General features: G+C 45.1%; 1 protein-coding gene across 1 annotated transcript in view; it reads left to right on the top strand.

Annotated features, from left to right (window-relative positions):
- CLSTN2 (calsyntenin 2) overlaps nucleotides 1-23,593 on the top strand; it is a 721,779-nt gene extending 698,186 nt beyond the window's left edge. Inside the window, exons 11-17 of the mRNA XM_088840256.1 lie at nucleotides 5,626-5,774; nucleotides 10,231-10,448; nucleotides 14,988-15,158; nucleotides 15,651-15,796; nucleotides 15,922-16,045; nucleotides 17,290-17,474; nucleotides 19,757-23,593. Coding sequence (XP_088696382.1) covers nucleotides 5,626-5,774; nucleotides 10,231-10,448; nucleotides 14,988-15,158; nucleotides 15,651-15,796; nucleotides 15,922-16,045; nucleotides 17,290-17,474; nucleotides 19,757-19,960 — 1,197 coding nt within the window. The 3' untranslated portion in view covers nucleotides 19,961-23,593. The remainder of the gene's footprint in view (nucleotides 1-5,625; nucleotides 5,775-10,230; nucleotides 10,449-14,987; nucleotides 15,159-15,650; nucleotides 15,797-15,921; nucleotides 16,046-17,289; nucleotides 17,475-19,756) is intronic.
- Nucleotides 23,594-24,079: the final 486 nt, after the last annotated feature.

Below are 24,079 nucleotides of genomic sequence, written 5' to 3'. Positions count from 1 at the left end.
AAAATGGCTGTCTGAGGAGGCCTTACAAATAGCTGTGAAAAGAAGAGAAGTGAAAAGCAAAGGAGAAAAGGAAAGATATAAGCATCTGAATGCAGAGTTCCAAAGAATAGCAAGGAGAGATAAGAAAGCCTTCCTCAGCGATCAATGCAAAGAAATAGAAGAAAACAACAGAATAAGAAAAACAAGAGATCTTTTCAAGAAAATTAGAGATATCAAGGGAATATTTCATGCAAAGATGGGCTTGATAAAGGACAGAAATGGTATGGACCTAACAGAAGCAGAAGATATTAAAAAGAGGTGGCAAGAATACCCAGAAGAACTATACAAAAAAGATCTTCATGATGAAGATAATCACGATGCCGTGATCACTCAACTGGAGCTGGACATCTTGGAATGTGAAGTCAAGTGGGCCTTAGAAAGCATCACTACGAACAAAGCTAGTGGAGGTGATGGAATTCCAATTGAGCTATTTCAAATCCTGAAAGATGATGCTATGAAAGTGCTTAACTCAATATGCCAGCAAATTTGGAAAACTCAGCAGTGGCCACAGGACTGGAAAAGGTCAGTCTTCATTCCAATCCCAAAGAAAGGCAATGCCAAAGAATGCTCAAACTACCGCACAATTGCACTCATCTCACACGCTAGTAAAGTCATGCTCAAAATTCTCCAAGCCAGGCTTCAGCAATATGTGAACCGTGAACTCCCAGATGTTCAAGCAGGTTTTAGAAAAGGCAGAGGAACCAGAGATCAAATTGCCAACATCCGCTGGATCATGGAGAAAGCAAGAGAGTTCCAGAAAAACATCTATTTCTGCTGAATTGACTATGCCAAAGCCTTTGACTGTGTGGCTCACAATAAACTATGGAACATTCTGAAAGAGATGGGAATCCCAGACCACCTGACCTGCCTCTTGAGAAACCTGTATGCAGGTCAGGATACAACATTTAGAACTGGACATGGAACAACAGACTAGTTCCAAATAGGAAAAGGAGTACGTCAAGGCTGTATATTGTCACCCTGCTTATTTAACTTCTATGCAGAGTACATCATGAAGAACGCTGGGCTGGAAGAAGCACAAGCTGGACTCAAGATTGCCGGGAGAAATATCAATAACCTCAGATATACAGATGACACCACCTTTATGGCAGAAAGTGAAGAGGAACTAAAAAGCCTCTTGATGAAAGTGAAAGAGGAGAGTGAAGAGGTTGGCTTAAAGCTCAACATTCAGAAAACGAAGATCATGGCATCCGGTCCCATCACTTCATGGGAAGTAGATGGGGAACCAGTGGAAACAGTGTCAGACTTTATTTTTGGGGGCTCCAAAATCACTGCAGATGCTGATTGCAGCCAGGAAATTAAAAGACGCTTACTCCTTGGAAGGAAAGTTATGACCAACCTAGAGAGCATATTAAAAAGCAGAGACATTACTTTGCCAACCAAGGTCCGTCTAGTCAAGGCTATGGTTTTTCTCGTGGTCATGTATGGATGTGAGAGTTGGACTGTGAAGAAAGCTGAGTGCTGAAGAATTGATGCTTTTGAACTGTGGTGCTGGAGAAGACTCTTGAGAGTCCCTTGGACTGCAAGGAGATCCAACCAGTCCATTCTAAAGGAGATCAATCCTGGGTGTTCACTGGAAGGACTGATGCTAAAGCTGAAACTCCAATCCTTTTGCCACCTCATGCGACGAGTTGACTCACTGGAAAATAGTCTGATGCTGGGAGGGATTGGGGGTGGGAGGAGAAGGGGATGACAGAGAATGAGATGGCTGGATGGCATCACCAACTCGATGGACGTGAGTTTGAGTGAACTCCGGGAGTTGGTGATGGACAGGGAGGCCTGGCGTGCTGTGATTCATGGGGTCGCAAAGAGTCGGACACGACTGAGCAACTGAACTGAACTGAACTGAAATTATGGGTTGGAAGACCATACACTCATTCATCTAACAGGGGCTTCTAGGCACTCAGGATGAGGTTCTAAGATTCAGGAATAAGAGTCACAGCTCCCGTCCTCAGTGAGCTCATGGTCACTGCACTATAATTATACTACCATTTCATGTGAGCTTCCCAAGTGGCTCAGTAGTAAAGAATCCTCCTGACAATGCAGGGGTCGCAGGTTCAATCCTTCGGTCAGGAAGCTCCCCTGGAGAAGAAAATGGCAATGCACTCCAGTATTCCTGCCTGGGAAATCCCATGGACAGAGGAGCCTGGTGGGCTACAGTCCATGGGGTCCCAAAAGAGTCAGACACGACTTAGTGACTAAACAACAACAAACCATTTCATGGGCACTATAGGAACCCAGTGGGGGCATAAGTGAGGGAAGCCAGGGAGGCTTTATGGAGAACGTAACAATGAAACACTAGCATGATACTTGAAAGAGACAGAGATTGAGCATCTTTGGCAGGGGGCCACCATGTGTGTTGTGTGTGCTCAGTTGTGTCCAACTTTGCAACCCCATGGTCTGTAGCCCACCAGGTTCCCCTGACCATGGAATATTCCAGGCAAGAATACTGGAGTGGGTTGCCATGTGCAATGGCTCTACAGTGCTCATGAGACATCCACATCCTAGTGGGGTCCAGACACAGAATGAGAAATTCTTGGGAAGATATCCAGGTCATATCAGGGAAAAGCTAAAATAGATGTTTCCCTTAAACCCTTGAGAATATACTGAATCTACTTCATGGAAAGAGCAATGCAAAATAAAACTACACCGGATACTGATTGCAGCCATGAAATTAAAAGATGCTTACTCCTTGGAAGGAAAGTTATGACCAACCTAGATAGCATATTAAAAAGCAGAGACATTACTTTACCAACAAAGGTCCATCTAGTCAAGGCTATGGTTTTTCCAGTGGTCATGTATGGATGTAAGAGTTGGACTGTGAAGAAAGCTGAGCACTGAAGAATTGATGCTTTTGAACTGTGGTGCTGGAGAAGACTCTTGAGAGTCCCTTGGTCTTCAAAGAGATCCAACCAGTCCATTCTAGAGGAGATCAATCCTGGGTGTTCATTGGAAGGACTGATGCTAAAGCTGAAACTCCAATACTTTGGCCACCTCATGCGACGAGTTGAGTCACTGGAAAAGACTCTGATGCTGGGAGGGATTGGGGGTGGGAAGAGACGGGGACGACAGAGAATGAGATGGCTGGATGGCATCACCGACTCGATGGACATGAGTTTGAGTGAACTCCGGGAGTTGGTGATGGACAGGGTGGCCTGGCGTGCTGTGGTTCATGGGGTCGCAAAAAGTCGGACACGACTGAGTGACTGAACTGAACTGAACTGAAGATAGTATTTATCACCTATTAGATTGGCAAAAATCCTAAAGTTTGACAGCATGCTCTTTTGTTGAGGTTTTGAGAACAGAGCATTCTCATACACCATGAGAGGGAGGGTATAGTGATATACTTCCTAGCAAAGGGACACTTGGCAACATTGTTAAAATTTAAACTGCATATACCCTTTAACCTAGCAATTTCACTCAGGGATTTATTCTACAGATATATTTACACACTTAAAAAGTGTTATATATAAAAGATTATTCATTGTGGCATTATTAGTAGAAGATTGGAAACAACCCAAATGTTCATATTAGAAGACTGGTTAGATAATTTATTTAATATTAAATAATATTATACAACTTAAAAAAAAGAAAAGAAAAGACCTCCAAGACACAAGCTAAGTGAAAAAGCAAAGTACAGTAGAGCATGTAACAAGCTATCTTTGATGGAAGAAAGAAGAAAAATGGGAATCTATATTCACTGATTACACATTCATTAAATGCTTAAATATAACTATCAGGATAGGCTATGTTATACTGCAGTAACAAATGACTTTAAAATTTCAATGGAATATATAGAAATTTTTTAAATTGTGCACACTTCATGTCCACTAAAGATTAGTTGCAACTCTTATCCATATCCCCCTCACTGTGAGACCAAAGGTGTTAGACCATTGGGGAACTTCGCAGTTTTCATGGCAGAGGGAAAAGGACAAGGCACCATGAATTAACTGGCTGTTAAATCTTCCACGCAGGTTGTGAACCAAATAATACATTGGCCCACTTTTTGTTAGCCAAGCAAGTCACGTGACCACTATTGAGTGCAACAGGACAAAAATGTATATCCTGTGGAAGGGTACCATAAGTTACATGACCAAACTTGTTGACAGGCTTGTATAAGCCTTTCACTAGGAGGAGAGATAACTAATTATGAATAATAATACAATTTGTCACTAAGAAATTAATGGAACAGTAATCACCTGTGGGATGGGGTTGGGGAAATTAGTTTCACAGGAGATAGAAATAAGATGGACAGTTTCCCTTAGCATACACACAGACACACACACAGTTGTTGTCTAGTCGTTCAGTCATGTCTGACTCTTTGCAATCCCATGGACTGTAGTCTGCCAGGCTTCTCTGTCCATGGGATTTTCCAGGAAGAATACTGGAGTAGGTTGCCATTTCCTTCTCCAGGGGATCTTCCTAACCCAGGGATCAAACCCATGTCTCCTGCATTGACAGGCAAGTTCTTTGCCACTGAACCACCAGGGAAGCCCCATATACATATATATATATATATATATATATATATACACACACACACACACATATATTCATATATATATTTGAACCATGTGGATATGTTATCTATTCAAAAATATAAATAATTGTTGGCAAGTAGCTACATTAAAATATATCCATGTCTCTCTCTCCTATGACACAAGTACTGGATACAAAATCTGAATCCACAGATGAGTCCCTGACATATTATTGATAGTAGTTCCAAATAGTTATTACTCAGAAGTGTGTCAAGGTCAGTAACTCAGATTAGTACAAAAGCGGTGCTCCATGCTTCATTCAAAAATAAAGTAACTGCTGGAAGATGGAATAATACCATGGAAGAGACAGAAGTTTGGATTGAGTTTATCTGGATTGAGAACCCAAGTGACTCAGTGGGGAGCATCATAGCCCCTTGACCTTCACTGAACGTGAGATACCAGGGACCCCAAATGGGATGGATAGGCAAGTGACAGGTATGTAAATATCAAGTGATTAAAAGTCCTGGGAAACCAAAGTTTAGCACCAAGAAGGCAAAATCAAGAATCAGACGTAAGAGAGAGAAGGCCATTAACTTGAAAATGAACTCTCCAATTGGAAGCTGAAAAGCTGGGGCATGGGGTGAGGAAGTAGAGTGCAGGGTGAGTGGAGGAGCAGTTCAAGGTCAAAGTCAAGACAGCAAAAGGAGCTGAAGCCCCTGGTTTCCAGGCTGTCAGCTGAAGGGGTAGGCGGTCCAGGAGCTGAAAGTTCCTGAGAAGGACCTCATAGTAACCTCGAGCATGAGCCCACCAAAGGCTGGACCACAGAAGCATGATGACTAAAAAGGATTCATCCTGTGGCTAGGGTGATATTATCAGGAGTTTATAATCCCAGGCAATCTTACAGAGGAGAGTCCCAAAGTCCACCAGGGGAGAGTAGAGATTGAGGGATTAAAACAGTCACTGTGCATATAGCTGCTGCACTTCCACAAGCTCTGGCGGTGCCTCCGTGGCCTTTGTATGGAGTTGGAGGGTCTCCGTGGAACTGTGAACATGCCTGACCATTCTCTCCTGTGATACCCCTGTCTTCCAGTATCATTTCAACCCCTCGCAGTCCGTCCTGGTGATGGAAGGTGATGACATCGGGAATATCAACCGTGCCCTCCAGAAGGTCTCCTACATCAACTCCAGGCAGTTCCCAACTGCGGGTGTGCGGCGCCTGAAAGTCTCTTCCAAAGTCCAGTGAGTGGATGCTCGGCAGCCTGGGGCCCAGCCAAGACATCAAAGATAGTCCCTGGGGATATTCTCTTGCAAAATAGGATTCACCTCTCTTCAGCTGCTGGCAGCTTCTCTGCTGTCCCTTTGAGGCCACCCCAATGGATTTGTGTTCTCCTTTTGTTTTTAAGTGAAATATAATTGATGTAAAGTATTATGTTAGTTTCAGGTGTACTGCATAGTGATCTGACATTTGCATACATTATAAAATGATAACCATGATAAATCTGGTAACCATATGTCACTATACAAAGTTATTACAATGCTCTTGAGCATATTCCTTATGCTGTATGTCACATCCCTGTGGATATTTTATTTTATAACTGGAGGTGCGTACCTCTTAACCTCCTTCACCTATTTCACCCCAACCCCAACCCCCACCCTCCTGAACACCACCTGTTTGTTCTCCGTATCTATGAGTCTGGTTTTGTTTTGTTTTTTAGATTCCACATTTAAGTGAAATCCTACAGCCTTTCTCTGTCTGACTTATGTCACTTAACATAACATCCTCTATTCATATTGCTACAAACTGTACGATTTTATTCTTTCTTATGACTTAGTAAATTCCATTGTGTGTATATATATAATTTATTAGTGCTATAGTATTAATATATGTATTAGATATATACTATATAAATATACACCATAAATATGTCTAATTATATTTTAAATATATATACCATATATACACAAATATGTATTTACCATAAATATATAAATCCACATCTTTATCCATCTATTCTTGGACAGTTAGACTGCTTCCATATCGTAGTTAATGTATGTAAATAAAGCTGCAGTGAGCATTAGTGTGCATATATCTTATCAAATTAGCACTGTTCAGGAAAATACTCAGAAATGAAATTGTTGGATTATACAGCAAGTCTATGTTTAGTTTTTATGAGGACCCTCCATACTGTTTACCATAGTGGCAGCACCAATTTGCATTTCCACCAGTAGTGCATAGAGGCTTCCTTTTCACTACATCCTCACCAACACTTATTATTTATTTTATTTTGGATATTAGCCATTCTGATGGGGTGAGGTGGTACCTAGTGGTTTTGATTCACATTTCCCTGATGATTACTGATATTGAACATCTTTTCATGTGTCTGTCGGCCATCTGTAAATCTTTGCAAAAATGTCCATTCGGGTCCTCTGCCCATCTTTCAGTTGGGTTATCTGGTTTTTGCTGTAGAGTTGTATGAGTTTTTTGCATATTTTGGATGTTAATCCCCTTACTATATAGCATATGTGCTCAGTCGTGTCTGACTCTTTGTGACCCCATGGACTAAAACCCACCAGGCTCCTGTGTCCATGGAACTTTCCTGGCAAGAATACTGGAGTGGGTTGCCATTTTCTATTCCAGAGGATCTTCCCAACCCAGGGATCAAACCCACATCTCCTGCGTCCCCTCCATTGGGAGGCAGATTCTTTACCACTGTACCACCTGGGAAGTCCCCTTTACTATATACATCATTTGCAAATATCTTCTCCCATTCATTAGGCTACCTTTTTATATTGCTGAGAGTTTCCTTCACTGTGCAAAAGCTTTTTAGTTGGATATAGTCCCATGTGTTTACTTTTGCTTTTGTTTCCATTGTCTAACGAGACAGATCCAAAATAATATTGCTGAGACCAATGTCAAAGAGCATACTTTCTGTTTTCTTCTAGGAGTTTTATGGTTTCGAGTCTTACTCATTCTGAGTTTATTTTTGTGTATGATGTGAGAGAGTAGTCCAGTTTGTTTCTTTTACATGCAGCTGTCCAGTTTTTCCAACATCATTTATTGAAGAAGCTGTCTTTTCCTAATTTTATATTTTTGCCTCCTTTGTCATTTATTAATTGACCATCTCTGCATGAGCTCAATTCTGAGCGCTCTATTGTGTTGCATTGATCTACATGTCTTTCTTTGTGCCAGGACCATACCTGTTCAGATCACTCTAGATTGGCAGCATAGTCTGAAGTCAGGGAGTGACTTCAGTGACCTTTAGCTTGGTTCTTCTTTGTCAAGACTGTTTGGCTTTTTAAGATCTTTTAAGGTTTTATACAAATTTTAGATTTTTTTGTTCTAGATTGGTTTAAAAAAAAATACCCTTGGCATTGTGATAGAGATTGCATTGAATCTGTAGATTGCCTTGGATGGTCACTTTAATAATATTTATTCTTCCAATCCATGAACATGCCATACATAACTTTCCATTTGTTTGTAACATCTTTAATTTCCTTCATCAGTGTTTTGTAGTTTCTGAGGACAGATATTCTACCTTCTTAATTAGATTTATCCCTAGGTATTTTATTCTTTCTGATGCAATTGTAAATGGTTTTCTTTTTCTGTTAGATCGTTGTTAGTGTATAGAAATGCAACAGATTTCTGCATATTAATTTTATATCCTGAAACTTACTGAATTCATTTATTAGTTCTCACAGATTTTGGTAGCATCTTTAGGATTTTTCTATGTATAGTATCATGCTTCACAAATGTTTATTAATTGAATTAAATTAACCAACCTAGCCTTGATAGAGTTGCTAAATACAATAAGTATGCAAGAGAAAGAGAAGGCATAGTTCTTGCCCCCAGGGATCAGGGTTAAATTAAGGAGATGAGACTATCACTGTGACATTTAGATAACACCTTTACTGGTCTATCAAATTGTTTCTCAGCTAAACATCTGCCTGGGAGGGCAGCTAGGAAAGGGAAAAACTTCCCAGAAAAACTCCTGAGAAGCAGAAAGGGAATCGCCTGGCACCTGGAGCCATTAGTAGGATCCAGAAAGACAGCAAGAAGGGTGGGAAATATGGGTCTGCTGCCTACCATGTTGCTGGGACCTGGGACAGGTGCCAAACTAGAGCTCACAGATGGCAAATACATCCAACAGTTCTAGTGATGGAGAAAGTAACTCCCACCTCCACACTAGAGGCCACTCCTGGAGGCTACAATAGGGAGCAGGAGAAGGAATTGGCAACCCACTCCAGTGTTCTTGCCTGGAGAATCCCAGGGACAGGGGAGCCTGGTGGGCTTCTGTCTATGGGGTCGCACAGAGTCAGACACGACTGAAGTGACTTAGCAGCAGCAGCAGCTGACCTCCAGGTCAGCCCTACACTGTAGTGAAGAAGAGAGACCAGATTGCTGGTCTCCAGCTCTAGGACCAGGCTTCCATAAACTGGCAAGGGGAGGGGCTGCTGGTGCCACAAAGGCCAAAAAAAAAAAAAAAGGTGGGTGCAAGAGCCCACCACCATGCCCACATCTAGCCCACCCTGGAGAAAAAGATGGAGTGGCTCAGCCTACCCTGCCCCCAGGAACCTTGCCAAAGGATGTAAGTTGATGGCTGCCACCAGCTGGAGTCCACTATCACCCCCAGAGCATCCATCTAGACCCTAGGGTTCTCCATGTAGCCTGAGTCTTGGTCTCAAGGAGCAGCAAAGTATGCCAGTGACACACATGCCTGATGAGGTCTGATGAGAGTGTTAGTCTGTCAGCATTTCCTGAGCTCCAACCGCGATGCAGGCTTTTGGGTGGCTTCCTATCTACATGGCACCTGTACTCAAGCTTTATTACTGTAAGGTATAGATAGAGAGATTGAGGTTCACAGGAGTCGTGCTCCCTGCTCAGATCCTCCGAGCCCAGGAGTGGCAGAGCCAGGTGTGGACCCTTGCCTGTCCCACTTCCCAGGCTTTGCTCTTGTTGTCACACCACCCTGGCTCCGAGACATTTTTGTGGCAGTGCATCAGAACAAAGGAGTGTGGTTACAATAGCAGTCTTCTGGTCCATCTGGAACAGGCACGCACGTGTGTGATACCCTCATAGAGAGAGAACACATACACTGCTCCAGCAGACAGGGGAGACTAGCCCTGGGGTCTCACCTAGTAAGATGGCTTTAACTAACCAGCGAGATGACAACTTGTTTACTAAATTCTTATGCACAGAGCAAGCAGTTGCTGTCTAATTAATGTTGCTGCTGATTACTTTGTTAAAGGATAATTAAAGGTTTAATGGTTACTTGTTGCTGGGTATAGAAAATTCCCATTTCTCCTAGAAGTCAATCTTTTTTTATGTCCCTAGATTGCTAGTAGTTTTGACTGTATGTGTTCATGCTCAGCCACGTCTGACTCTTTGTGACCCTGTGGACTGTAGCCCACCAGACTGCACTGTCCGTGGGATGTCCCAGGCAAGAATACTGGAGTGGGTTGCCATTTCCTACTGCAGGAGATCTTTCTGACCCAGGGATTGACCCCTGTCTCCTGTGTCTCTTGCACTCCTGGGGGATTCTTTACCACTTGAGCCAATAATGTAACTTTAAATTTGAATGTCTGCTGACATCGTCAGAGGCTCTCAAGCAGTCAGGATGTCTCGTTGAGGACTAGAGGTATCCTTGTCCATATCGGATGATGGATGATTTCAGCAGGAAACCTGTTGTTTCCCCAGGTGCTTTGGGGAAGATGTGTGTATCAGCATCCCTGACATGGATGCCTACGTGATGGTGCTGCAGGCGGTCGAGCCCCAGATCACCCTCCATGGCACAGACCGCTTCTGGAGACCCGCCGCCCAGTTTGAAAGCGCCAGAGGGGTGATCCTCTTCCCTGACATCAAGATTGTGAGCACCTTCACCAAAGCCGAGGCTCCCAGTGACTTGAAGACCACAGGTACAGGTGCATACACTGGGTCGAGGGGTGATAGACCTTAAATTCTCACATAAAGTATGTTTCTTGTTAAGTCACGCTTTAGGACAACAGTGTTGTTCACCATAGTGGGGTAATTTATAACAACAAAAAATCCTGGAGATAATGCAAATACATAACAGAGGGGAGTGAATGCCTTAGCAAATTGTGGTACCCCCACATAAGAGGTGATGCCATGGCGTCACCGAGTCAATGGACATGAGTTTGAGCAAACTCAGGAAGATGGTGAAAGACAAACACGGATTGGTGTGCTGCAGTCCATGGTGTCACAAAGAGCTGACACACCTTAGCGGCTGAACTCCAACAACGTATAAGAGGTATGATGCTGGAGCGGAGGACTTATGCCAAACTGTAAGTTTAAAAAAAAAAAAAGCAAGAAGTGAATTACAGAGTATCTACACACGTGCTGATCACAACTATGTCAAGAAGAAAAAAAAAAATACACAGAAAAATGCCCAGAAGGAAACACACCTCATGCTAATGGTAATAGTCTCTGAAAAGCAGAATGAGAGCTCGTTTCTACTGTTCACTTTTCTACAACTTGAAAGTGTTCTATAGTAGGCATGTAGCATTCCGGTGATCAGAAGAAAAGCTAACGAAGCATGAAGAAAAAAATAGAGTTGCATCTTAATATATACTTTGTAAACATGTCCTTCAGTAATATCACTCTCAACTCTCAGGGAACTTTGCAATTGTTCTTTCCAGTGGTTTCATTGTTGGGAGGGCTGTTCAGTAAAAGTAATTTGAATTACCTGCTAGGAAGAAACACTACATTGATCTGAAATCTGTAGTGTATTCAGCTGGTAGGGGAAGAAGGATGGAAAGATAAAGAAAAAAGGCAGGAAACCTCTGGGGCCAGAGCTATGGGAAGAATATGTTTGAGAACCGTCTTTGCCTCCTCCTCCAAATGAATATGTTCAACTCTCCATCTCTGCCTCCAAAAGCAGCTGCTAATGATGTGCTAGTGCCAGTGGGCCTGAGTCCCTGAAGGACTGCTTCTATAATAATACTAATTACCCACTGCCTTAATCCATGCTGGTCCCCAGGAATGGGATGCCTGGCAAGGCTGTCCTTCTAAGCTCACAAAAATAGATGGTATTGGGCCAACTGTCCGGGCAGAACCATGTTCCAGTTACACTCCAAGGTGCATTGGGTCATGTGATCTTCCCTCTGGTCCTCATTTGTGGCTGAAATCAGGCAGAAAAAGAAGAGACTCTGATTGCACGGGCTGCAGGCCATAGCTCAGAGTATCTGAATTCTCGAAGCCTGACATCAGCATACAGGTAATCCAGCAACAAGCAATTATATGGGTCCACGTGTCACCTTCTGTTTATGAGAAGTGCATGCAAACCTTGTAGCCAAGTGCCTGAGAGCTATTATTAGTACTTTTAAATTTTTACTCTTACGGACGTAAGAATGATCATTATTGTGGGTGCAGTAAACAGCAGGTTAATGGCACTTCCACCAGGGACCCTCTCCACCATCCTTCTCCTGCCCCCATGGATTCACTTGCTGATTCAATACCAATGACACACACACCCCTCCCTCCCCCCACACCTCTGTGTTAGTTTACACATCTGCTCATGGTCTGCCCTCGGCCTGGAAGGTCCTTCTCTGTCCTATTCCCTATGATTACTGAAAACAACAGTCTACCTTCAACATCTCCTCCAGAGGGCAGCCCCCAACCACTGGGTCAGCCCCCAGCCTGACCCCAGAGCATATACCCCAACCACTCTGTATGCCCTCCAACCATTAAGGCTCCCTCTCACACACATTGGCAAGCCCATGGTTGGTGATTATCTATTTACTAATAACCAGACAAGGAGCTCCTCCAGGACCAGCCATGGCTGATTTTCCAGTAAGTTCCTCAGCCCAGAACAGTCCCTTTAGGTCAGTGGAAATCAGGGAAACTGCCAATGGAACATTTAGCCCATTATGCAAGCACGAGAGGAAAAGAAGATTGTGGGGACAACACACCTCCGCCTAGGGGGAGCAATCAGTCAGCCACGTGGGGTCCTAGGAGCAAGGATGACCCAACCTGGCCTCAGAAGGATATGGATCCAGAGAAACCCCAGAAACCATATGCCATTTGAAAGAGAGATATACATGCACCATTATTAATAATAGACCTTGTTAAGTGTTTATAATGTACTTTTAGATTTTGCCAACAATACACAAAGCCATTGACATTGGCAAGTATTTTAAAATTAAGCATATGGAATTATTTATTAACAACATATATCCAGCGAGAATAAAAAATATTTTGGGTATTCCTTAAAAATTAAACAATATAAAATAATTATTTCAAAATAGTTCTCTCATCTTTTGTGAATCCTTTTAAAATTTCTGTTTTCATAAATATTTTATCATGCACAAAATACAACAGTCTGCTTAATGAGTAAATATACTTATTTAAATGATCTCAGTTCACAAATTTTTTATAAACGCCTGCAACATCAAAAACATTTGAAGAGCAACAGCCCAGAGGCTGAGACTTTCACAAAGTGTGAAGTCAGAAAGTCGTGGTTGGGGACTTCCCTGGTGGTCCAGTGGAGCTTCCCAGGTGGTAAAGAACTAACCAATGAAGGAGACATAAAAGATGTGGGTTTCCTGGGTCAGGAAGGTCTCTGGAGAAGGGCATGGCAACCCACTCCAGTATTCTTGCCTGGAGAATCTCACGGACGGAGGAGCCTGGAGGGCTATGGTCCATAGGGTCACAAAGAGAAAGAAATGACTGAAGTGACTTAGCACGCATGCACTGGTGGTCCAGTGGTTAAGACTTTGCCTTCCAATGCAGGGGTTGCAGGTTTATTCTCTGGTTAGGGAGCTAAAAGCCTGCATGCCTCTTAGCGAAAAAAAAAAAAAAATACCACACATAAAACAGAAGCAATATTGTAACAATTTCAATAAAGACTATAAAAATTATCCACATCAAAAAATTCTTTAAAAAATAAGAAGGTCATGGTTGCCATCCCAGCTCCTCCCCAGCTGTCTGTGTAACCCTAGGCAATCTAGCCCAGTTCATGGACTCTCAATTCCCCTCTCAGGGAAATGGGGATAATAATAATACCTCCTCTAGTGTCTTGTCAGGATTTCCTTTGCACTGTGCCTAGCATAAAGCGAAGACTCCACAAACACCAATCACTTTTATTTTAAAGTGAAGTGAAAGTCACACAGTCGTGTCCAACTCTTTGTGACCCCATGGACTGTCCACGGAATTCTCTAGGCCAGAATACTGGAGTAGGTAGCCTTTCCCTTCTCCAGGGGATCTTCCCAACCCAGGGATCGAACCCAGGTCTCCTACATTGCAGGCAGATTCTTTACCAGCTGAGCTACAAGGAGTTTAATTTAGGACTACCAACCAGTCCAGCATTCAAGTACTCAGACATCCTCTGGGAAGCTTAGGTGTCGTAATATCAGTCAAGGACAGCTAGGCTGACCAATAGCTTGCCAGCTAGACTAACCAATTTACTTACTCAATTACAGCAACAGCGCACCTCCACTTGAGCAATGTGTCGTGATACAGCTGCCTGCCAGCCTCTGGGTCAGATACTGAGGGGTCAGTCATGCAGAGCGCTTCGGAAGCTCAGAGTCTGTTGGAAACAATAGAGACATACACCATAGCCACGTGGGGAAGCTATGAGAGCCTCATGGAGGGGCACTCACCTCTGGTCCCAAAGGAGCCCAGGTCTTCTTGAGCATCTCTTCTGTGCCAGACACCATTTTCCTTTTTTTTACTTTCTTTTTTCTTTTTCAAATTATAAAAGTATAATAATACGTTTATAGGAGACTGGGAAAATACAGAACAAGGTTACCTATAGCTCCACTGTTTGTTGTGCACTCACTCAGCTGTGTCCAACGCTGTGACCCCATGGACTGCAGCTCCACTATATATTACTATTACTTTTTAAGTAGATAAATTAAGATTTTTAGTTGGAGTTTCAATATCAAACTCTCAAAAATTAATAGAATGAATAGAAAACTAGAGATGATATAGTAGACCTGAAAAGCACTACAAACCAACTCAACATAGTTAAGATTTATACAACTTGCACACAATGGCGGGATACAAATTCTGTTCAGGTTCCCATAGACTATAAACCTGGTGACAGAGAACATATTAAACAAGGTGCAAATTTTCCTAGTTTAAAGGTACTGAAATCATACAGAGCCAGACACTGTTTTCCATCCTCTCAGTGCCCTCGCCCTCTTCGTGGATGAGGAAATCGACAGGTAAACTAGATAGGTTCTCAGGAGCAGTGCTAGTCCTCAGATTCACATCTTCTGACTGCAGTATTCACGCTCTTCATACAAAATTCATGCTGCCCAGCCTCAGGGGCTGCCTGGACATCCATCTGAGCAGAGACGGTTACCTGGGGGGACTTACAGCCTCTCCTCCTGACCCAAACTGAACCTGGGGTACAGACACGGAGGGGGGGTCTGCAGGCACCAATATCTGCACTGTCCTCATACCCATATTTTTCATTGTCTCTCTTCCCACAGCCCCCAAATCAGCAGTTTTAGAAGAAATGCTTCACAACTTAGATTTCTGTGACATTTTAGTGCTGGGAGGGGACTTGGACCCCAGACAGGAGTGCTTGGAGCTCAACCACAGTGAGCTCCACCAGCGACACCTGGACGCCACCAACTCCACAGCGGGTTACTCCATCTACGGTAAGGCGGTGCTCAATCCTGGACCCAGTGGTCCCCTCTCACCTCCAGGGAGTTGTGAGTGCAATGGGAGTTCCATCACCTGTGGAGGGGAGTCAGGAGTGAACACTTGAGCTCAAAGCATGGACTTCTAGCCCCTCTGTGGACAAGCTGCTCCGGCCTCCTCTGGTCCTGGCTTCCATTTCATTCCTGGGGAAGTCTTCTGTAGAAACTAGGCGGAAGCCTGCTCTTATCATCTTTGATCTCAGCAAGTATTACAGAAGCATTTGGCAGATTGAGGTCAAATTCCAGTGAGAGCCAGTCTACATGGAAAATCTGTGCTTCAGCTTAATTGGTTCCTGGGACCTCTGCTTTTACACATTGTCTGCCCCTAAACACCCCAAGCTCTTAACCCTGGCCGAATTCAGGGAAGACCCACATTCCCCGTAGGCACAGTCTGTCTCCACAGCATCTCCTCTTCTGCCTTCTTATGACAGGTGTGGTCTCTTGGCACAGGTGTGGGCTCCATGAGCCGCTACGAGCAGGTGCTGCGTCACATCCATTACCGCAACTGGCATCCGGCCACCCTGGAGTCCCGGCGCTTCAGGGTCAAGTGTTCAGAACTCAACGGGCGCTACACCAGCAATGAGTTCAACCTGGAGGTGAGTCCTGCGGTGATGAGGGAAGCCCCAGCTCACCCATTAACTCCCTCATTTATTCAGGAAACTGCCACCACTGGTCCCCCGGCCACTCCCGGTCAGCGGCACCTTCTCCCTGCTCTTCCCAGGTCAGTGTCCTTCATGAGGTCAGAGTCTCGGACAGTGAGCACGTCAACCACCTTATCGCGCAGCCACCCTTCCTCCAGTCCGTCCACCACCCGGAGTCCCAGACTAGCATCCAGCACAGCTCAGGTAGGTCACCTGGGGGGAGGGACCCCAGGATACCAGGTGGTCACTGTGACTCAACAAGTAGGGTGCAGCAGCCAGAACTGAAGGAGGCACCCGGCTATGGACAAGCTATGAGCCTTGCTCTGAGTGCTCACAGCCTTGGGAGGGAGCTGGTCAAGTACCCAAGAAGTTATAGGCAGCGTGTGATAAAGGATGTTTGCACACAGGGCTGGGGTAAAATTTAGCATCTTTTTAAGCCCAACTCAAAGCTCTGTGCTGCATGGCACTTTCATGTATGCTCACACACACGTGTGCGCCATATTGAAAAGGCTCCTACCCTTCCTTCTGTTCCAGCACTTACCATATTGTCTTCCTGTCTGGTGGGCACTTCTCTCCATCCTGACTGAACTCCACAGTTCCTGGCTCTCAGGGCAGCTGCCCTATACTTTGATGGAAAAAGCAAGAGATAAAAGAGAGTGTGCATTTATTAAGCACCTACTGTGTGCCTCTATGAAAAATCACATAGATGATTTCATTTACTTCTCACAACTACCCATGGGATAGGAATGATTAAGTGTGTATATATATATATATGATTATAGTTGCTTTACAATGTTGTGTTAGTTTCTACTCTACAGAAAAGTGAATCACCTATACGTAGACATATATCCCCTTTTTTTGGATTTCCTTCCCATTGAGATCACCACAGAGCACTGAGCAGAGTTCCCTGTGCTATACAGTTGGTTCTCATTAGTTTTATACATAGTATCAAATTACAGCATTGTTTAAAATAATCAGGACATGGAAACAACCTACATGTCCATCAACAGAGGAATGGATAAAGATGTGGCATACATATATGCAATGGAGTATTACTCAGCCATAAAAAGGAACAAAACTGGGTCCTTTGTAGAGATGTGGATGGATCTAGAGATGTCATACAGAGTGAAGTAAGTCAGACACAGAAAAACAAACATGGTATATTAAAGCCTATATGTATAATCTGAAAAAATTGGTATAGATGATCTTATTTACAAAGCAGAAATAGAGACATAGATGCAGACAATAAACACATGATTAAGTCTATTACATCATTGATAGATGACAAAAGTAAAGCCCAGAGAGACTAAGGTGCTGACCCAGAGTTCTCCAGCTGAGGTACGTGTAGGCAGATTTTAAGCTACACGTGAATGCTGCAATCATGTTGCATCCCGAGGGTAACCTAGTCCTTTGCTCACTATGCCATGCGAATTCCTTCCTCGTTCCAGTGGTCCCAAGCATCGCCACAGTGGTCATCATCATCTCCGTGTGCATGCTCGTGTTTGTCGTGGCCATGGGCGTGTACCGAGTCCGGATCGCCCACCAGCACTTCATCCAGGAGACTGAGGCTGCCAAGGAAGCAGAGATGGACTGGGATGATTCTGCACTCACCATCACGGTCAACCCCATGGAGGTGATCCTCAGGCAGGGGCTGGGAGCTTCAAGTGGGACGTCTCTCCTCCACTGGGTTCCATCCGTTCTGTGCCAGAAGCCCTGTCCAGCTAGCCTAATCCCACTCATCCTTCCCTTCTCTGGGCTCCTCCAGCCCTCTCAACTTGAATGGCCCACACTTTCCCACCCACTGCATGCACTGCTCAAAAACCTGTGAACTGCTCTCAGCCAACAAACAGAACCAGACATTTCTTAAGCCAAGCAGCAAAGTAGTGTCTGTCCCTGGCCTCTCCCATAGTCTTTAACTCACAGCTGACTCATACTCAGGGACTCAGGATTGAATTTTTGATTAGCTACCAGTATAAATTAGGTGGCTATGCTCCATCTGCCGGCAAAGCTCACTTAGAGGCTCAGAGTAGGTAAACACAAAAACACAATGCTAACACTTGCCATTCATTGAGCACCCATCATGCCAGAACTGAACTAGGTCCTCAGTATACACATCACCTCATTTAATCTTCCCAGCAACCTGTGATGTAGGAGTCCCAATCCTCATTTACCAATGTGGGACCAACTCAGGGAGGCAAAGTAAAGTGTTCAGGCTCCCAGAACTGGTAATGTCAGCACCAGTATTCAAACTCACGACTGCCTGACTCTAAAGTTTTTATTGTCCCAATTGGCCATCAGCTCCCCAAATCTACACATGAGTGTCCAATGCTCCTGATCTGGGCATATGAATACCAACAAAAGCCACTTCCATTGTGCCCTTTGGTCTGCCCATGGGTGCTGGGTGGAGGGAAAGGCTGGAGGAGGAAAGCAAGGTGGCCACTGGCCATCAAGGTGCCACTGAGGAATGAAGTGTCCTAGCCTGTCCCCAGTTTCCCCCTCACCTGGCTTCTCGCTTCAGTTTCAGAGCCAGCGTGCGGATGCAGCTTCCATCACGTGCTGAGGTGCAGTGCTAAGTGCATCACTGTGGGACCCCAGCATTTCCACCCTCGTAGAACTGAGCCTTGGGTGTGGGATGCAAGATCATTATGCCTGAAGCAGTCTGATTACCTGACCAGAGTGTGCTTGCCAAGGGCTAACCTGGCAGTCAGTGAAGCAGGAGTAGGGCAAGCCTTTGGGGCTGGAATGTCCAGGGAAGACTTCTTGGAGCCTAAGGGAGACCTTGAAGAATGGGTAGGATTTAGGGGGAGGTAAAGGTAGAAGAGAGAACACTACAGAAAAGAGATGAAGACAGGCATGGGTGCGTGTCTTTTATGGCTAGTTCATCAACTCAAAGGATAAATCCAGATATCAGATTTTACAGGAATCGCCAAAAAGCTCAGGGGAGGGGATAAGACTGGAAAAGAGTGGGGTGGAGTTTAGGACACAAGTCAGGTGACGAAGGGCACGCAGGGAAAATGAGGACCATGAACTTTGTCCTTCTGGAAGGAGTATTTTTGAGGGGCAGCACACCTGAGTCTTGGTTTAGAAGACCTTCTGCTCCCAGAGATATTATTTTCACACCTGGAAAAGGGATACAAACTTAAATGTCATTCTCTCACTGAGAAGCAAGTCACTAAAGACTTGGAAAGTTCCATGTAAATAGGTTCCAGAAGTGCCAGAAAACAAACCTTAACCCAGGACTTCCCTGGTGGTCCAGTGGTTAAGACTCCACCTTCCAATGCACAGAGATGCAGATTTGATCCCTGGTCAAGGAACCAAGGTCCCACGTGCTGTGGGGTTCTGCCAAAAATGTAAGTGTGTTAGTGTTAGTCACTCGGTCGTGTCTGACTCTTTGCGACCCCATGGACTGTAGCCTACCAGGCTCCTCTGTCTGTGGAATTCTCCAGGCAAGAATACTGGAGTGGGTTCCCTTCTCCAGGGTATCTTCCTGACCCAGGGATCAGACCCAGGGATCAAACCCAGGTCTCCCACATTGTAGGCAGATTCTTTACCATCTGAGCCACCAGAGAAGTCTCACCAAAAATTTAAAACAAAACAACGACAAAACCTTAGCCCAAAAGGTTCACTGGATGATGGATGGGATCAACTTAAATGCATAGTACCTAAAACACAACAATTTACCTTGAGTTTGCGTCTTGGAATTCGCCATTTCTTGTCTTTTCCTTAGTCCTCAGACTGGTCTTTCTCCAGAGGACTTCCCTTCCAAAGTCCATCTCCTGGCCCAAGGGTTTAGCCTTAAGGGAAGGAGTTCCAAGGGGCCCTAATCATCTCCTTAATGGAGAGAAACACATAAGCACCAACACGGCTTCTGTCTGATCCATGATGAGCATTTCCCTTCTCTCTCCTGATATCCAGAAACACGGAGCCCCAGGGCGTGGGGAAGAGGAGACCGAGGAAGAGGAGGAGGAGGAGGAAGAAGCGGAGGAAGACAGCTCCAGCAGCAGCGAGTCCGAGGGCAGTGACGAGGAGGAGGAGGAAGGGGCGGGCAGGGGCAGACACGGGCAGAGTGGAGCCAGGCAAGCCCAGCTGGAGTGGGACGACTCCACCCTCCCCTACTAGTGCCCGGGGCCACGCCCACCCACCTGTCCGTTTTGTAAGCCCCGCCCCGATGTACGCCCCAGCCTATCACATGTCGCCTCTGATTTCCATAACGGTCCCGGCAGGCCTTCCCCAGCATTCCGGAACCCACGTTTTACGCCCTGGGCACTGCTCGCGTCCCAGGCCTGGGGAAGTTTTCAGAAGCCCAGCCTCATCCTCAGTGGGGATTTCAGGGTGAACTTTTTCCTGGGCTCACGCAGCATTCTCTTAACCAGATTTGTGGGTTCTGTCTCTTTTGGCTCTTCCCAGTAGGGGAGAAGGTCAGCCTTTATGTGGCTCCCCAACTGGGGCTCCGCGTCCCCAGGGCTCTTAGGTTTCAACCCACTGTGCGAGCACGGACTCCATGTTCTCTCCAAACAGTCTGGTAGGTTCTCCTCACCTGACTCTAGGCTGCTTCCTACAGGCAGGGTGGTCAGACTCCACACACGGGATGTCTAAGTCCTCTGCATGTCAAAGGAACTTCCTTACCCAGATGGAATTAAGTTTGCAGGAGAGGTTGGATTAGGCTCTCCTCACCCCACACATACATCCACTGTCTCATTTTGGAGAGCCTTTTCCTTTGTTCTTCTTGAGGCCATAGAAGCTTATATGAAAAGTCCAAAACCAAGAATAGGTCCTTGGCCACAGCAGGGCCTGGTTCCCGCCAAAGCGCTCTGAGAACCTGCCTTGCTGGCAGCCACAGAGACCTGCAGCGCTGCCCTACTGGCAACTCCCACCACAGGACACCATGGAGGCCAGAAAGCATTCCATACAGCTACTGCCCCCCGCAGCAACAGAGACAAGCCTACAGCTGGGGAGCAGAAGGAAGGGCTGAGGAGATGGCACGACTGGGCTGCATGGTGGCCACAGAGCTGGGTGATGAGGGTGGCTGGGCCCTCCCGGGCCAGAAGGTGGCCCCGAAGTGGACAAGGCTCTCACCGTCTAGTCTTAGGGTCCCTCATCCCCTAGTTCACAGTTCTGCCTCTTGAGAAGATACATTCCTCTTGGATGTATTGGAACAAGCATGGACTGCGTCGAGTCTAAAACAAGAGTTTGGAGATTAAACTGCTAGGAATTAGAAGCATGTCTGCCATAATAACAGCTTCTTTTTTCTTCTCAGAAAAGGAGCAGTGCTTTAGGTGGATGGCAGATATATCCAAAAAACTAGTTTCTTTCTTTCTGCTTTTTTTTTAAATAAGAAATCTTTTCCATCTCCATTTTAACGTGGACACTTTTGGAGGAGAGTTGTTGCTATAGTAACTGGTCTGTGATCTTTTGTGGCCAAGAAGATAGCAGGCAAGAACTAGAGCTGTTATAGGACTTCCACGAGGCTCTGTGAATGTCTTTGTTTCAAATGTCTTGGGCTCTTTTGTCCTTAGTATGTATGATCTATCCCTGAACGCCCCACACCCATCCCCCAACCATCTCATATTGGCTTGGCACAGCAGTAAAGCTGTTCCATAGGCACAGGGATTCAGGTTCAAAAGAAAGTTCAGAATCTATTCACTCTGCTTGCTGTGTTACCAACTCAGAGAGAACTTATGAAGGGGGACCACCGTCAGTGTCCTTTAGTCTGACCTCCGCCCAGTGAGGATCCATGACAGGTCTTTCTGATTCGAGGAAACCTTCTGATTCAAGGAGACCACTTTAGGCAGCTTTTCCATCACCCAGAGTGTTTTTTGCATCTGTTCTCTCCTTCGAGCCTCCGATAATCCCATGAGGTAGTGGGGACATCTATTATTAGACCCATTTTCATGTTGAGTAAACTGAGCTTCAGAGATTCAGCATCTTGCTCAGAGTCTTTCTGACGCATCAACTAGATGGGACCCCCCACCATCCATTCCTTGGCTAGGGCCTGCCACTCTGATTCTACTTATTTGTGTTCATGACCTAAGAGGCATTTCTGGGAATCTGCTGTATGCTAAGTACTCTACCAGCGGCTGTGGGGAAGGAAGAAAGCAGACAATAAATCCCTCCTACCCTTAGAGGACTTGATAGCTGCAGAGGAGAAATAGGCATAGAAATCACGTAAGAGACAAATGCAGAGGGAGAAGAAGTCGCAGGAAGAGGGGCTCATTCGCAAACTCAACCCATGCTCTCATTTTTCCCTTCTTAGAAGAAGCGACAGCAGAAGTTTGGGGTTTTCTATTCATTGAATGGAAATAGACGCCTCTGTGAATTTCCCCAATAGCCCTTTTCTATCAGGCTGGGTCTGTGCATCTACTAGAAGAAAATCTCGGGGTTTTACTCATTACAATCCCCTTAGTTAAATAAAGAGATCCTTTAGTTGGGCCTTCAAGAGCTAACAGAATTTGTGCAAAATTATAACAGTAAAATGAATACTGTATGGATATGTTTAAAGCCAATTCTTTTGGAATTGGATTTTTGTTTAAAATATTTAAGTATGGTGTTCAGGAGAGTGCTTTCTTCTGCTAGGTCTTTCGGTTTGGCTGGGGTGGGGAAGGTGATCCCCATGCCCTCCACTGCCTCCAGTGGCTACATCACTTATTTACAGCTGAGTGAGCTGTTTGGGGCACATGAAACCATTATAAGTTTGGGGGCTTTTGGAGGGAAGGGAGCAGGTGAAAGTGGCACTTGGCCAGGGCAGCGCAGTCGATTTACTTGTGACAGGACTCATATGTAGAGAAACAGTGGGGTCAAGTCAGAGCCCTTTCTGTCTACTCCCACTGTGGGAGATCAGCCTGCATTGCCAGCCCTGAGGACGAGGCACTTGAGATGATGCTGCTAGGTCTTGGGCATTTATAGTGTTCCCAGTGCCAAACTCAGCACCCCAGGTGAGAACAAGAAGAGGCAATTATATAAAAGTAGCAGAAGCTTCAGGGAATATCCAGGTGAGCGGTGAATAACATACCATCTCCCAAGGATTCTAACCACAGGTGGAAAATGCCATTCATCAGCCCAGCGTTTTCCAGTCTCCATCTGCTGGCATCTGGGAACCCAAACTCCCAGATGGCTGGATACCCTGTGGCCTCTCACCCAGACAGCAGCAGCAGCAGATGTCCATCTGAACAGGGAGGAACAGCTGACCAGTTTGTCCACAGGACAGACCTTTGCTTGTCTTGCCAAGCAGATGACTAGATCCTACTCTCTGGAGCTTGGAAACACATAGGCTGAAACTTCAGGTGACAAGAAGAGAAGGAGGAGGTTGATTGGAAAGGCTAGTACAGAAAGAGTTGCCCTAGTGGAATAAAGCAATCAACTAGTTGGCCACCTGCATTAAATAATACTAAGTACACTCTAGTAGGTTTAATCAAGTGCTATAAATCTGACCGAGGCCTCAGTTCATCTAGTTACCAAAAATGTGATTTCAGGGGGTTCTGCTTTCACCACCTCTGTCTTAAATATATACAATCATTCTATCAAGCAGGCTTAGCCCACACAGCTCTGCTTGTAGTACGGGCTGTGGCCTGGCAGACCTGGACCCGGCAGGTAGACGGATTCCTGGAAGGAGAGTAATGTATCCTGTTCTTATACATATGGCAGGATTGGCAAACTTCACCTGGAAGGAGCCAGTTGGTAGATATTTTGGATTTTTCAGGCCATAAGGTCTCAAGTATTCTACCCTGCCATGGTAGCATGAACCAGCCACAGACAATACACTTAAATGGATGAATATGGCTATATTAAAAAAAAAAAACTTTATGAACACTAAAAAAATCAGGCAATTTGAATTCATATTATTGTCAGATGTCACAAAATTTATTACTTGTTTGACTTTTATTTTCCAGTATTTAAAAACAGAAATAACTTTCTGAGTCCATCAGTTCAGTTCAGTCGCTCAGTCGTGTCCGACTCTTTGGGATCCCATGAGCAGCAGCACACCAGGCCTCCCTGTCCATCATCAACTCCCGGAGTTTACTTAAACTCATGTCCATTGAGTCAGTGATGCCATCTAACTATGCCATCTAACCATCTCATCCTCTGTCATCCCCTTCTCCTGCCTTCAATCTTTCCCAACATCAGAGTCTTTTCCAGTGAGTCAACTCTTCCCATGAGGTGGCCAAAGTATTGGAGGTTCAGCTTCAACATCAGTCCTCCCAATGAACACCCAGGACTGATTTCCTTTAGGATGGACTGGTT

This window comes from Moschus berezovskii, chromosome 1 (assembly GCF_049115385.1).
Source record: "Moschus berezovskii isolate FMDL1 chromosome 1, NW_MosBer_1.0, whole genome shotgun sequence".
In the NCBI taxonomy this organism is placed as follows: Eukaryota; Metazoa; Chordata; class Mammalia; order Artiodactyla; family Moschidae; genus Moschus; species Moschus berezovskii.
This window is presented reverse-complemented; position numbering and strand designations above follow the sequence as displayed.